Genomic DNA, 12,708 nt, shown 5'->3' with positions numbered 1-12,708 from the left:
ACACGTAAGCATCATGTACATTCGCGTCCATAGAAAAGGGATTCAGACTTTCTAACCCACCAAAGAAAAGTCCGGTGGATATTTCCTGACCGAGCAATTTGCCTCGCGATGCGTGTCGCGTCCTCTGCCTTAGAGGACTGATTTAGGGTGATGGAGTTGGGGGAATCGGAGCAAGCGAGGAAGCCCGCCCAGGGGGGTTATTACCCGCGAAAGGTATGGGATGCGTGTATGGTTATACACTCTCCCTATAGAATGACGACAATAAATTTAGGGATTTTGAGAAATTCTTAGAGAAACATCCTGGAGAATATCGTGTGTAGATATCAAATATGCACTGAAATCTTCTCCAGATCTCATAGCCAAAGCGGGCGGGAGTGCGAGGTTAGCTGCCTCCGGAAATGGGCTCAGACTATCAGAAGGAAAGACAGCAGTCCTCGCATCCAGTTAATGGGAAGCATAGTAAGAAAGAGATCACCATGAGACATAAGAAGAAATTTCTTGCGTGGTAATAATTTTTGGCGCTCTCCAATATTGATTTCCTATGACTAAGCGTGGAGGAGGACGACCCTAACCTATCAACGAATATCAAACACGCTGAAAAGGATCTATCTTTAAAAATTCTTGGCTCCAGCACTTCTCTTTCTTGTTTTTCCATTTTGCATGCTGAATGGCGTATCTAATCTTCTACCACCATTGCAAATTCGACTTTTTAGGCCGACAGGCTCGTGATTTTGAGTGATTGCCAGAAAAGCGGCCCCTGAGAAGTAAAACTGCCGAGGTATTGACAGAGATCAATCAAAATGCTGTTTACGCTTCCGTCTTGCCTTCCTCCTCGCCGGCCTTCTTGGCGGGCTTCTTCTTCTTGTTCTTGCTCTTGTTGCCAGTGTTACGGGCAATCGGCTGCTCAAGAATCTTCAGGACCTCCTCATCCGTAATCTTCTTGTCGGTCTTGAATGCCTCCAAGTTTGGCGTCGGGGGTCCAGTAAGGCGGGTGATGCCATTCTTGGTAAGGGCTGGAGAAATGTTAGTTTTTCTGTTTATCATTTTCGAAATCACATTTGCGACTTGGGCTAGCTTTTTGGGGGGGCGGCAAAGAGGAGGCCGTCTCAACGAGTATTCAATAAATCGCAAGACTTACCAACAGTGGAGAAGACACGAGCGACGTCGGCGCCATCTTTGTCGCCAACGACTTCGTACTGGCGGACGACACCGGTACGCACGCATTCAACGACACCAACCTTGGCGGCTCTTTCATCATCAAGCTGCCGAAGGCTGAAGGGGAAAGTTCCAAACTTCTTGACGATTTCGGAGAGAGTAGACCGGGAACTGGGGCGCTTGAGGCCATAGGTAGTGGTCGTACGACGGTGCAAAGTGGCACGGTTGTTGAGGGTCTTGACCTTGCCGGAGCCAAGGCTGACTCCCATTTCGATACCCCAGACCTCGCCAACGTCAGGGGAACCCTCTCCCTTGACGCCCTCACCGGGTGCAAGCACGATCTTCTTCTGTCCCTCAATCTCGTTGCGCTCGAATTGCCAACAGGTTGTGCTTTCGACCAGGTTGCAGCCGAAGCTCTCAACCACCTTCTGCAGAATGTTGGTGATCTGTGATTGAGAAACGGGTTTCTGGGCCGCAGCCTTCTTCTTCTCTTCCTCGGTTCCGCTAGCCAGAAGGCCAGGGGGAACGATCAGTCTCAAAAGGACCTCATTGGCGTAGTGGCAGGCGAGGAGCAGGTTAGCCTCCTGCTCAGGATGCTTGTCGCCCTGGTTGCTCTTGGATGGAATGATGATGGTGTCGCAGACAATCGTACCAAAACCGTCAATCTGAGCACCAAGCTGGATCTTAATGGCGTCTCCAGCCTTCAATGTAACCGCAGCCTCCTCCGCATCAGAAGCCAGGGGAGTGTAGGGCGTAACATAGGAGCTTGGAGAAACCGTGGTCGGGTGAGAAATACCTGTAAGAACAGTGTTACTTTTCGCGCCCATTTTCCGATAAATTATTAGATGGTCTACCCACCCTTTGCAATTTTCTTTCCCTTGTAGACCTTGGCGATCTCCTCGTCCAGCAGCTTGTCTCCGCGCTGGCAGACACTCACAATGGTTTCACCTTCAACGCACCATCCTGCCGAGAAGTCAGCAAAAGTGTCAGAAGCAATGTCGCAGAAAATTAGACATACCTGTGACAGCCTCGAGGACACGCTGCGAAATGGCGGCAGCAGTCTTGTATTTGGTGAGGGTATCGGGGTTGTTAAGGGAGTAGTCTAACCGACATAAAAGCAACAATTAGCGCTTTGTAATGGCAGTGATAGCTGTAATGGAAGCTTAGAAGTCTTACCAATCTCCTTGTTTTCCACCTCTTCAGCCATGGTGACGGTTCTGGGGGGGATCAATGTAGTTAATGTGGATCGAAATGTGCACACGAGTTTGGGGAAGAAATCAATCGGCCGGTTGTGTGCGCGAGAGCGAGTGACGAGTTACCTGAGCAGAGGGGCCAGGACGTGTGGGGCAGTCCCATACGTAACCGATGAAAAAGAGTTCAAGGCAGAAGAGCTTGTGCAAAAGACCGAATGCAGAGGTACAATACAGAGAGCAATGGTACCTGTACTGAATATAAACTGTTCCTGTTTGGGAGCTTCAATAATAAAAAAGTGATCAACTTATGCACATTTTCTCACACTCTTCCCCTGTAGTACCATTACTTCTGCTGCAAGGGGTAGCACAGGACTACATTCACAGATGAACTCAGACTCTGAAATAAGCTGGGATTTCGTCGTCGCATCGTAGCCTTGTGAATTGCTTCACACTTCGACTGTTCATTGTGTGCGAGCACTTTATCGTTGACAATCTCCAGCTACAAGAAGGTGAATACGAAAATAAATTTCTCTTCACATCATAGGCATTATGAAAAGCTCACCTCTGCCCATCGCTATCCGTGTCATCGATCACAATATTCGTTATGCTACAGGACGTCCCTTCAAAGGAGAAGAGGATTGGGTGAAGCGCAAATCAAAACTCATCGCGGAGCTTCGATTTCATACTCTTTATAATCCTGAATCGTTCATTTGTCTCCAAGAGGTGCTTCACAACCAGCTACTAGACGTGCTCACAGGACTCAATGCTGGATCTTCATTGAATTCACCATCGTTGACGTCAGAATCTGACGCCTGGTCCTACATAGGAATAGGAAGAGACGATGGCAAGGAAGCAGGAGAATACTCTCCAATCTTCTACCGTCCCTCTATCTGGAAGCTAGAGCATTTCGAAACTATATGGTTGTCGGAGACACCTGAGAAACCGTCAAAAGGTTGGGACGCCGCATCCACACGAATCCTCACCGTTGGAGTCTTCCAACATTACGCGAGCCGAAAGCGGCTGGTTGTGATGAACACCCATTTGGATGATCAAGGTTCTCAATCTCGCTGCAACGCCGCTAAATTGATCGTCAAGGCAATCCACAAGCATACATTTGATGGTAATGGTCGAATTCCGCTGCCAATTGTTCTCACAGGAGATTTTAATAGTCAGCCCCATCAAGAGGCCTACCAAATTCTCAACGACCAGTGCTCGCCCATCAGCGATGTACGAGGACTAGTCGCCGAGGGTGGGCTATACGGGCATGAAAATACATTCACAGGCTTCGGGTTCGGAAAAGAACCGATGAAGAGGATTGATTTTGTCTTTGTGGGGCCAAGGGATTCGTCCGGCAATGACTCGAACAGTGCGAGCATCTCATGGCAAGTTTCAGGATACGCTGTCCTCGAAAGCCGGTTCGAAGACGGTATCTACAATTCCGATCACCGTGCGGTGGTTGCGGACCTCTTACTGACTGCTTGACTGAGCCTGGCGATGCTTTCATGTTTTAAATGTATCATTCATCTTTTGTTGAGGCGTTTCTTGAAGTAAGCGTGGACGATTTACATGAGGGCATACTATTGTGGGTGCAACATAAAAAGGCGCAGAGCGATTCTCGAGAAGGGCCGAACGAAACCCTATTGATTTCAATGGCCCCTCCGCATCGCCTTATATAAAGAGAAAAAAAGGAGCTTTGTGTCTGTCCAATCGGAGCCAGACGGAGGATCAGGCGTGTGTGCGATTTGGCCTTATTATTCCTGTGACTTAATGAAATATAATGCTAACGATGGGGTGGCCAAGGCAAGTCCCATCTTTTCGATTGATACCGGAGTTTGGGGCTGGCACTAATCCATGGGCAGACCCAGATTCCGTGTTGTCGCGGTGAGAAGATGCAGATTGACCCTATCGATTTGATTTGCTCTGTTGCGGGCCACCAGACTTGCCCAGACCGGAGCAAAATGATGACGAGTGGCTCATCGTGTAATAAACAAACCACTTTCATCATTATCATCGTGAACATCATCTCTTTACATCTCTGATTCCCATCCAGTATCATCATTCTCCTGTCGTCGATCGCTTCTTTTGTGACTTTTCCCTCTCTCGCCTTTGCCCACTGCACTATCCCTATTTGGAAAAGGCTGGGCTCCATTCGGTCCGCAATCAACGCTGAATTCGCGAACATGTGGTCATCTGCCTGCAGCCCCAGTCGAAACCCGATGATTCTCGTCCAAAGGACCGGGAAAGGAAACACGGGGATCAAGTCCACCCGCTGCCCCCATCCATCGCGACGCGTCTTGCTTTATCTTTGATCCTTCAGCCTCCATGGCCGCCGCCGGTGCTGCGGCCGGGGCTTCAGTCGCTTCAGGGTCTGTTGAAGATGGCCAGAAAGAGCAATCCACCTCGTCACCTATCGCACCCAACGAGGCCAATGGCGCGCCTCAAGCTCGAAAACGATCTCGATCAGGCACGAAGATTGCATCTCAACCCGTATCATCAGAGCTCGCGCATCGTCCCCGACCGCCGACGAAGGAATTACTCCTAGATCAGTACGTGACCCGCGATCAGCTGCACACTGCAGCGCTCAACACCCAGAATGCCGCGCAGGCCGAACTTTTGCGATTCAAGCGCGAAGAGGTAGACTTGTATAAATCCTTGCGCCAGGACCGCCAACTTCATCCTGGTGCTATATTTGGCAGTGGCTACGCAGGGTATGGTAATGGCCACACGGATGACAAGCCTCGTGTGGTCTACCCGCTTCATAGGAAACGGCCAGGTGGAAGGAGGACTCGGGAACTGCGGATTTCAAGGAAAGACTTGGCAACTCAGGCTGAGCAATTAGAAGAGCTGGTTCCGGTTCGACTGGACATTGAGTGGGATAAGATAAAACTGCGAGATACCTTCACGTGGAATCTTCATGACCGTGTCATCAAACCCGAATTATTCGCCGAGCTGCTCGTTGAAGACTTCAACCTGCCCCAGGAGATCTCAGGTCTTATGGTGCAGCAGGTTGGTCAATCGCTTGCAGATCAAATCCAGGATTTCTACCCTCATGTCTATATCGATGAAGAGGCCCTAGATCCTCATCTTGCTTACTTTGCATACAAAAATGACGAGATGCGAATTTTGATCAAGCTAAACATCACCATCGGACAGCATACGCTGGTTGATCAATTTGAGTGGGAGATCAATAACCCCTTGAATTCTCCCGAAGAGTTTGCCAAGCAGATGACCAGAGATCTTTCTCTCACGGGGGAGTTCACCACCGCGATCGCTCACAACATCAGAGAGCAAGCCCAACTTTTCACAAAAAGTCTTTATATCACTGGCCACCCATTTGATGGTCGGCCAATTGAAGACGCCGACCTGAGAGAAGCATTTCTGCCTACCCCCCTTCCTTCTGTCTTTCGGCCGGTCCAGGCTGCCAAGGACTACACGCCATATCTGTACGAGCTTAATGAAAACGAATTGGAGCGGACAGAGGTATCTCTGTCAAGAGAGCAGCGACGCCAGAAGAGGTCCATCAATCGTCGTGGCGGTCCTGCACTGCCAGATCTTAAAGATCGACAACGAACTGTGCGAAGCCTTTTGGTCTCGACAGTGCTGCCTGGCGCGGCTGAGAGCGTTGACGAGAGCAGAATATTCAAACGCTCTGCTGCTCAATTAGGAAAGGGTAGAAGAGCAATTACTGGGCCCCGAGATGAGGAATCTGAAGAATCCGAGAGTGAGGAATCAGCGCCCGATTCTCCGGCAACATCATCCCATATGCTTTCCGGTACTGCACGCACCAGAGGCATGCGGGGTGCTGCGTCCGCCGCTCAAGCAGCTATGCGAGCTACGCTTGGACGTTCGGCAACGCCCGAAGCGTCCTTACTCCATCACCACGAAACAAGAACTTCGCGGCGCTCTGGTAGAGACTACCGTGACGAGAGTGTCAGTGAACCAACAACACTCGTCGTTAGGCTTCGCATTCCCAGAGAGCGTTTTCGGCAATTCTTGCGGGAGCAAAAATCAAGACAACGTGGCGACCAATCGACAATGGGTCGTGGTCAACGCGCCGCATCTCAAAGTGCTACGCCGCAACAGGGGACACCTGTGCCGGGTTCGATGGGACCTCCACCCACTACACCAGCGATGCATCAGCAGCAGCTTCCTAATCAGCCTTTGGTCGCAACTCCGCAAATGAATGGGGGCACTGGTGGTACAACACCACAGCAGTATGGTATTGTAGATGCTACCCATCCTCCAGTAGCTGGCCAACCAGGGGTAAGTCTTTAAGAACACCTTCATCCATAAGAACAACCTTATTACATCGTTCCTATTCCCGTGCTTTTTGCCCTTTTAAGTCCTTTCTTCTGCCGTTGCGGCGGTTTTTGTTGTACACCTTCTGCACGTATTCTTTTGTATCCTTCTTAAAAGTCATCACATGAAATGATCTGAGATCGATATCTTTTCTGACCTATTGTATCAGCCTCCACCTCCCGCCTGGCTCACCGCTGGCTTAACCACGCTCCAATCAAGGTATCCACGCGATATGTTTGAGGGAACAATGCGGTATACGGCTGTGGACGCCTTAACAGATCAACCTCTTCCCAGTAGCGCTTTACAAGCCGGGCAACCGAATCCTCCAAACGTCAAGTACCAATATTTCCCACGTATTCGATGTCATGATTGCCCAGGAAAGCTTTATACACCTGGTCCAGACATGACAGTTGAAAATTTCGAGGTTCACCTTCGGAATCGACAACATAGAGAAAGAGTGGAGCGGAGGGTAAGAGGATTCTGAAAAGATTGGGGGGAACTGGTACAGTGAATTATAATCGTCTTCTTTAGCGAGCCTGCACATTATTCTCAGAGCTGCATTATTCTGGGGTCTCGGGTGTGGTTAATGGGAGATTTAGCAATGGCTGGCGTTTGGAATCTTTTTAACCCCAAAACTCTTTGTATCTCTTCTTCCACCATTCAATAATTCGCTTAGCATATTCTGAATCTTCTTACCTGTTGATTATGCTGCTTTTTTCCTTACTTTTAACCTCTCCTCTTGTCCCAACGTTGAACTTTCTATTCACATTATCATTCACAGCGCCTAGCAGTTGGTGAAATAGATAACAGCATCAAGAGTCAAACTGGCCAATTCGAACAGTAATACCCTAGTATTCTGAACTTGTGAGCTTGCGTCCTCAATCCTGGTGTGTCTCAACCGTGATATTCTGGCTGAACTTGTCTGTCTAGTCAACCTGCCTTGTATGCATCATGCGTGGCAAGAAGAAACCTCAGCTAGAACAAGACTCGCACACAACAATGGGACACAGTGGAAAGTCTAAGGAAACAAAAGACAGAGACGGTGGCTCAACCTTCAAACCAGCACCAACTACGCCAAAGAAAATTATACGTCGTCTGCCAAGTGGATGGAATGTGACCAAACTCGCGCTACATCGATCAGCAAAAGCAATACTGCCTTCTCCAGCTCCTCCCCTTCCTCCTACTCTGTATCATCAGACAGAGTGCTTTTATCAACTACGCAAGATACAATCATCTCTCTCGGAGCTGGAAAGACGCTTCGGTCCAAATATCGACCGACCGAGCCCAAAACCTTTCAGGCTGATGGGCCTGCCAAAGTTTATCCGGCAGCGGATCTTCGACTTACTCATCGTCTCCAATGAGCCTTTGATGCCGTATCAACATAGCAAAAGACTGCCACAAAGGGGAAATGCCAGATGTCAGAGCTCATCACTCAATCTCTTGCTCGTCAATCGAACAATCTACCTTGACGTGCTTGAGGAACTCTATGGAAGCAACCATTTTTCATTTTCCTTTCCAACAACTCTGTTGTTATTCCTCAGTACCATTGGGCCACGGAATGCACAGCTTCTGCGTCACTTGGTGATTCGGTTCACACTGGCTCCGCCTGATGGAACTCTTGCAGGTGAACCTGGGGATGCAGATGCCACATATGAAGTCAGGAGAGAAAGAAGTGGAATCAGAGCCAGAGGCGTCGGAATGGAGATGGAGACAATGGTAGAACGAAACGGACCATGGGCACTACCGCAATTGCGCAATTTGGCACACTGGTTGTTTCTTTCTCGACTCTCTCCCTTTCCTTCCCCAGACCCTGAGAGCCACACGGGAAGGGTATTTGTGGGGTCTCCGAATGCATTTGCTCAAAGTAAGCTCTCTGCGGACTGTGCCAAGGGGAGCACTGATGATCCTTCTGCGCCGTTTTTCTGGCTAAAGCCAGGACCTCGAAAAGATGTACAGGCCAATCATCGGGCTGCCGTCGCAGTCTTCACCAGAATGTGGGCAGATACACTAGGAGTGCTTCTGCCAGGGAACATTATAGCACAAATGGCAGAGTCTTTGGTTACAAAGCATTCTTCTGTCAACAGTGCACGAGCAAGCCCACCTCAATCTATTCCTATGCCGGTTTCTGTGCCACCTGCACAACCAATTGCAAAGGGGCAGCAGTCCTTGTCATCCCCGCATCTCCCCCTTCCGCCTCCTCCACCAACTCTTCCCGGGGCTCCACCAGAGCTTGCACGTTCCAGCTGTGCTGCAAAGCCCGTATCTGAATTTTCATCATCAAAAGCCCCTCTGCGAGCCGGGATACTGTTACCACTAGAAAGCATATCAGGGGAGGTACCCCCGCCATGCTGGTCAGCTCCCGGAGATGAAAAGCCCATGGCACGCCCGCCCGTGCGTTCATCTCGAGGCTACTCGTCTGCCAACCCGCCGTTAGGAAATCTACTAGGTGACACAAGTGACAACAAGAAGAGGCGAAGCAGAGAGCTCAAGGGAAGATCAAAGCGACAAAGCTGGCTCTGTTCCAAGCTGAAGACTATGCACATCGTTTTTGAAAATAATGCGCGTTGTCTTCGGGGATGCTGTAATTCTCGCGATGTCTTGTCTCGAGCTTCGTCAACCGTCCCCGCGGATGTAATTTCGCAATTTCTCCCGCAATTACATGCAGGTAATACACCGCAGGCTCAGGGCGAAACCGATGGTCAGCAGCATCGATTGAGATCACAAACATCACGGCCAACGCTGCGCAACGCTCCAAGCCATGGTTTTCTACGCCATTCTGCTGACGCCACAAAACTGTCTGTCCCGCAACCTAGTTTTCCCGATACTCATCGTCATCCTCAACTCCAACATCAGCCGAGTCTACCTTTGCTGAGGCACAACCCGAGTCAGCCGGTTCTCAGGAAAATTTCTGACCCGATTACTTACTCTTCTTCCCAGTCTGCTCACCGGCAACAAGCTGGTTTTACTGAGGCAGCTCATTCCAGTATTCCTGGCTCTGGCTCGGGCCCTGGCTCGGGCCCCAGCTCCGGACAGCCATCTCTTAGACCAATTCTGCGATACATGTCCAGCCAGCCTATCATGCGCGAGCGCTCTACTTCGAACACTTACCGGAACCCTCGCACTCCAATCTATGGCAGTGGCCCTAGCAACGATCCACTTCCCACCACTGGGGCAAACCAACCACCCCCGTCGCCGCAGGCTCATTACCGCTACCCTGAACGCAGTGATGCTCCGGGACAATCGTATTCCCCGAGAAAGCCAGAGCCTCAGCCTCGTCGCCTTAGCGGGAACCTTCAGGCAAGTTCAGCTCAGAGAGATTTGCCTAAACGGAGTCAGGGAGTACCTCAACCTCAATATCATCATGCAGTCCAATACCGTGGGCCAAGACCTCGTGTGGCCAGCGCCGCATCTGCCCCGGTCGTTCCTATGCATAGTAATACGGCTCCCCGACGAGCAAGTGATGGCAGTCAGACGAGAAGTTCCGAGGCAGCTCCCCAATTTCCCGGAATCGCTCCCATCTACGGCGCCGGTCCTAATCTCAGCGACGTGCATAGCTCCGGGGCGCTCTCCGATACCCCTACAGGGCCGAGTTTTTCCCAAGTGCTCACTCAACTGCGGGAATTAAACGTGGAGGTATTCTTGTCTGGCATGGCCAGGAGACCGTCCTCACAATATTGAGTAGAGTAACTCTTTCTGCTAAAGCTGGATGCCCGCTCCACTAAAGTCGATATATGCAATTTACCACGACTTTCATCTAGTTCGCTTGGCTTATTTGCAAGGAACCATTCGCCATTTTATCAAGAACCCAGCAACTCGAAATAACTACAACTAACCACTACATGCAATAGCGCGCTCTCCCTTCCTCTGCTTACGAATAAAATGAAAGAAAGCGGACGCACCACAGAGCTCATCTACCGAGCAATGGCCTTGCGAGCTTGCTCCGGCTGCGGAAAAATGATCAGTGTTACGGACAGCTATCGACTGAAAGTTCTAGCGGTCTGATGTTGGATACAATCATGCCATCGGCTTCAACATTTCCCAACATCATTTACTCTATCTCGCGTTCTCGACCTGGAGCATGATCTGTCAAAAATATCTTAAGAAATCTTACAGCACGTATTTATATTTTTATTTATGTGTTTATTTTCTTCTTCTCCCATCTCTCCTTTCAAGATTCGGAGTGAACATATTTATTTGGGAATGGCTGAAGGCAGCCTGGTTTCTACTTTTCTTTTTCCCCCTTTTTCCCTCTTACATTTTCCTTTTTACTCGTGTCTTCCTTTTCGTTTGTTCGTTCTTACTTCTTTATTTCTTTCTCTTTATGTTTGTCATTTATCGCATTCCTCAGCTTCCCCACCTACAACATTGCTCTACCTTAAGCTTTATACTCACTTGGCTCTTTTCCCGATTTTCTTTCACATTGTCTGGCTCCTTACCTCGTACTGGCTTATCTCGCGGCGTTTCTTTGTCACGGGCGTTACAGTATATGCACATAAGTTTACATAAAATAATTTGCTATGAAAAATAAATTTCTGCTAAAACCTTAAGCCATAATAGTGATAGAGATGACGGTCATGCAGCATGCTTCTTTTAAAGCCTTAAAAGAGACCCGGATACGTGATGGAAAGTTGCAGCAGAATAATTATATAGAACTTTGAGTTAAAAAAAAACCATGTATTATTAGCGTCCAACAGATCAGAAAACTGTCTTTTGCGAATTGTCCGGTAGAAAGACGGAAGGGGAGACATAAAGGAAACAATAAAAAAATAACAAAATAACAAAATAAAATAATTAAAAAAGAGTCAAAGGGGTAAACATGAATTAAGATAAAAATAAAATAATTGGATACCAACGAGCGTGCTAAGAAAGAGTTTGAAATTTCAAGTATTAAATACAAAATATTATACTAATATAAAAGGAGCAACGACGATCCATATAAAAATCTAATAGATTTCTAAATCGTCAAACTCAACAAATAAACAGTTTTGCGAGTGTGACAATTGGGACTGTTGCTGCTGCTGCTGGTGCAGGTAGTAATTATCGTGGTTATGATGATTCCTGCGGCGCCCATGCCGTTGAGATGTTGATGCTGCACCGCCACCACCACCAAAGCCGCCAAAATTAGCCGGCCGCGACGCGTACACGCCGACGCGTATGGCCTTGTCTTCCACGCCCCAGAAAAACCACGTCACTTCGCGCAGTTTCTTCCACCCGAGCGAGCCGTCCAGGAAGTAGATCCAGAGCGCGTAGCCAATGCGCTCGAGCTTGACGCGGAGCTCGTGCTGCGGAACCGAGACCGAGACCGAGGACGGATACCCGCTACGGGTACTGCTAGCAGAAGGGGTAGAGGTGGTGCATTGTGTCAGTGGGGCAACGGCCCAGTCTGCGCCATCCGAGGTGGCGCATACCGAGGATGCATGTACTGCGTTGTTGCAGAACTCGAAGCCTGCTTTGACCCATTTCGCTGCAGGCATTGGGGTGACATACGGGGGCGGCGGTGAAGTTGAGGTTGGCGCTGAATCGTTATTCGTTGTCCTTGTTTCAGTAGTGCTATTGGCGGTCTCAGTTCCTGCTGCTGTGCCTGCACTACCAGCCCGGCTCCGTAATGTGGAGCTGCTGCTGCTGTTGTTACTGCTATTGCTGTTACCGCTGGAGCCGTTCCGCCCCGGACCTGAGACTGGGACAGAATGAGATACAGACGAGGGCGGAACGGGCTCCGTGCGCCCTGTCGGCAACCCAGCAAAAATGACAAGACCGCCTTGGTCCCATTCCAGCTCCCAATCAGCAGTGACAGTCACCTCGGCCGCAATGAATGGTCGCCGCAATGCAGTGTAGAGAATCGGCGCAGTAGAAGTGTCTCGTGCTGGGGGCTTGCGCCAGAGGTCTGTATTAGGAGGTGCTTGGAGGGAGAATGAGGCCATGCATTCTGGAAGATCTGATTGGGATGTCAAATTCAAGCCCATAAACGATGAACGCGCCGGAACCATGATTGCCTTTTTCAAAAGTAAAGCTCGACAGGAGATGTCGTTAGCTGCTCCGTAGCGATGATCGGCAATGCTGC

The 12,708-nt window shown here is 49.5% G+C and overlaps 6 protein-coding genes across 6 annotated transcripts; 4 read left to right on the top strand and 2 right to left on the bottom strand.

Moving 5' to 3' along the window:
• Positions 1-499: 499 nt before the first annotated feature.
• Positions 500-2,512, bottom strand: L228DRAFT_283635 (Creatinase/aminopeptidase). Its single transcript, XM_018336131.1, has 5 exons — positions 2,332-2,512; positions 2,174-2,257; positions 2,014-2,118; positions 1,139-1,951; positions 500-1,013 (listed from the first exon to the last, which is right to left on the bottom strand). The coding sequence occupies exons 1-5, from the start codon at positions 2,360-2,362 to the stop codon at positions 808-810; spliced, it is 1,239 nt and encodes a 412-aa protein (XP_018187032.1). The 5' UTR covers positions 2,363-2,512; the 3' UTR covers positions 500-807.
• Positions 2,513-2,744: 232 nt separating this feature from the next.
• On the top strand, positions 2,745-4,250 carry L228DRAFT_154051 (endonuclease/exonuclease/phosphatase). The gene has a single exon (XM_018329315.1). It carries the CDS (start codon positions 2,898-2,900, stop codon positions 3,828-3,830), a length of 933 nt encoding a protein of 310 aa, XP_018187031.1. The 5' UTR covers positions 2,745-2,897; the 3' UTR covers positions 3,831-4,250.
• A 420-nt stretch (positions 4,251-4,670) lies between these two features.
• Positions 4,671-7,131, top strand: L228DRAFT_268952 (SNF5-domain-containing protein; the record flags this gene model as incomplete). The annotated part of the gene is made up of 2 exons (XM_018335218.1): positions 4,671-6,611; positions 6,817-7,131. 2 exons carry the CDS (start codon positions 4,671-4,673, stop codon positions 7,129-7,131), a joined length of 2,256 nt encoding a protein of 751 aa, XP_018187030.1.
• A 467-nt stretch (positions 7,132-7,598) lies between these two features.
• Positions 7,599-10,325, top strand: L228DRAFT_268951 (hypothetical protein; the record flags this gene model as incomplete). The annotated part of the gene is made up of 1 exon (XM_018335217.1): positions 7,599-10,325. One exon carries the CDS (start codon positions 7,599-7,601, stop codon positions 10,323-10,325), a length of 2,727 nt encoding a protein of 908 aa, XP_018187029.1.
• A 173-nt stretch (positions 10,326-10,498) lies between these two features.
• On the top strand, positions 10,499-11,210 carry L228DRAFT_154040 (hypothetical protein). The gene has a single exon (XM_018329314.1). The coding sequence runs from the start codon at positions 10,726-10,728 to the stop codon at positions 11,173-11,175; it is 450 nt and encodes a 149-aa protein (XP_018187028.1). The 5' UTR covers positions 10,499-10,725; the 3' UTR covers positions 11,176-11,210.
• A 380-nt stretch (positions 11,211-11,590) lies between these two features.
• L228DRAFT_239449 (hypothetical protein) lies at positions 11,591-12,634 on the bottom strand (the record flags this gene model as incomplete). Its single annotated transcript, XM_018331150.1, has 1 exon — positions 11,591-12,634. One exon carries the CDS (start codon positions 12,632-12,634, stop codon positions 11,591-11,593), a length of 1,044 nt encoding a protein of 347 aa, XP_018187027.1.
• Between the last annotated feature and the right edge of the window lie 74 nt (positions 12,635-12,708).

Source organism: Xylona heveae, assembly GCF_001619985.1.
Source record: "Xylona heveae TC161 unplaced genomic scaffold L228scaffold_7, whole genome shotgun sequence".
NCBI classification, from domain to species: domain Eukaryota; kingdom Fungi; phylum Ascomycota; class Xylonomycetes; order Xylonales; family Xylonaceae; genus Xylona; species Xylona heveae.
The sequence above is the reverse complement of the archived record's forward strand: the minus strand, read 5'-3'. Positions and strand labels throughout refer to the sequence as shown.

Excerpts from the sequence above, each read along its gene's own strand:
- L228DRAFT_154051 (XM_018329315.1), top strand. The coding sequence starts at position 2,898 with ATGAAAAGCTCACCTCTGCCCATCGCTATCCGTGTCATCGATCACAAT.
- L228DRAFT_154040 (XM_018329314.1), top strand. The coding sequence starts at position 10,726 with ATGATCTGTCAAAAATATCTTAAGAAATCTTACAGCACGTATTTATAT.
- L228DRAFT_283635 (XM_018336131.1), bottom strand. The coding sequence starts at position 2,362 with ATGGCTGAAGAGGTGGAAAACAAGGAGATTG. Across the intron at positions 2,258-2,331 it reads GGTGGAAAACAAGGAGATTG|ACTACTCCCTTAACAACCCC; the intron begins GTAAGACTTCTA and ends TATGTCGGTTAG. Across the intron at positions 2,119-2,173 it reads TGTCCTCGAGGCTGTCACAG|GATGGTGCGTTGAAGGTGAA; the intron begins GTATGTCTAATT and ends ACTTCTCGGCAG.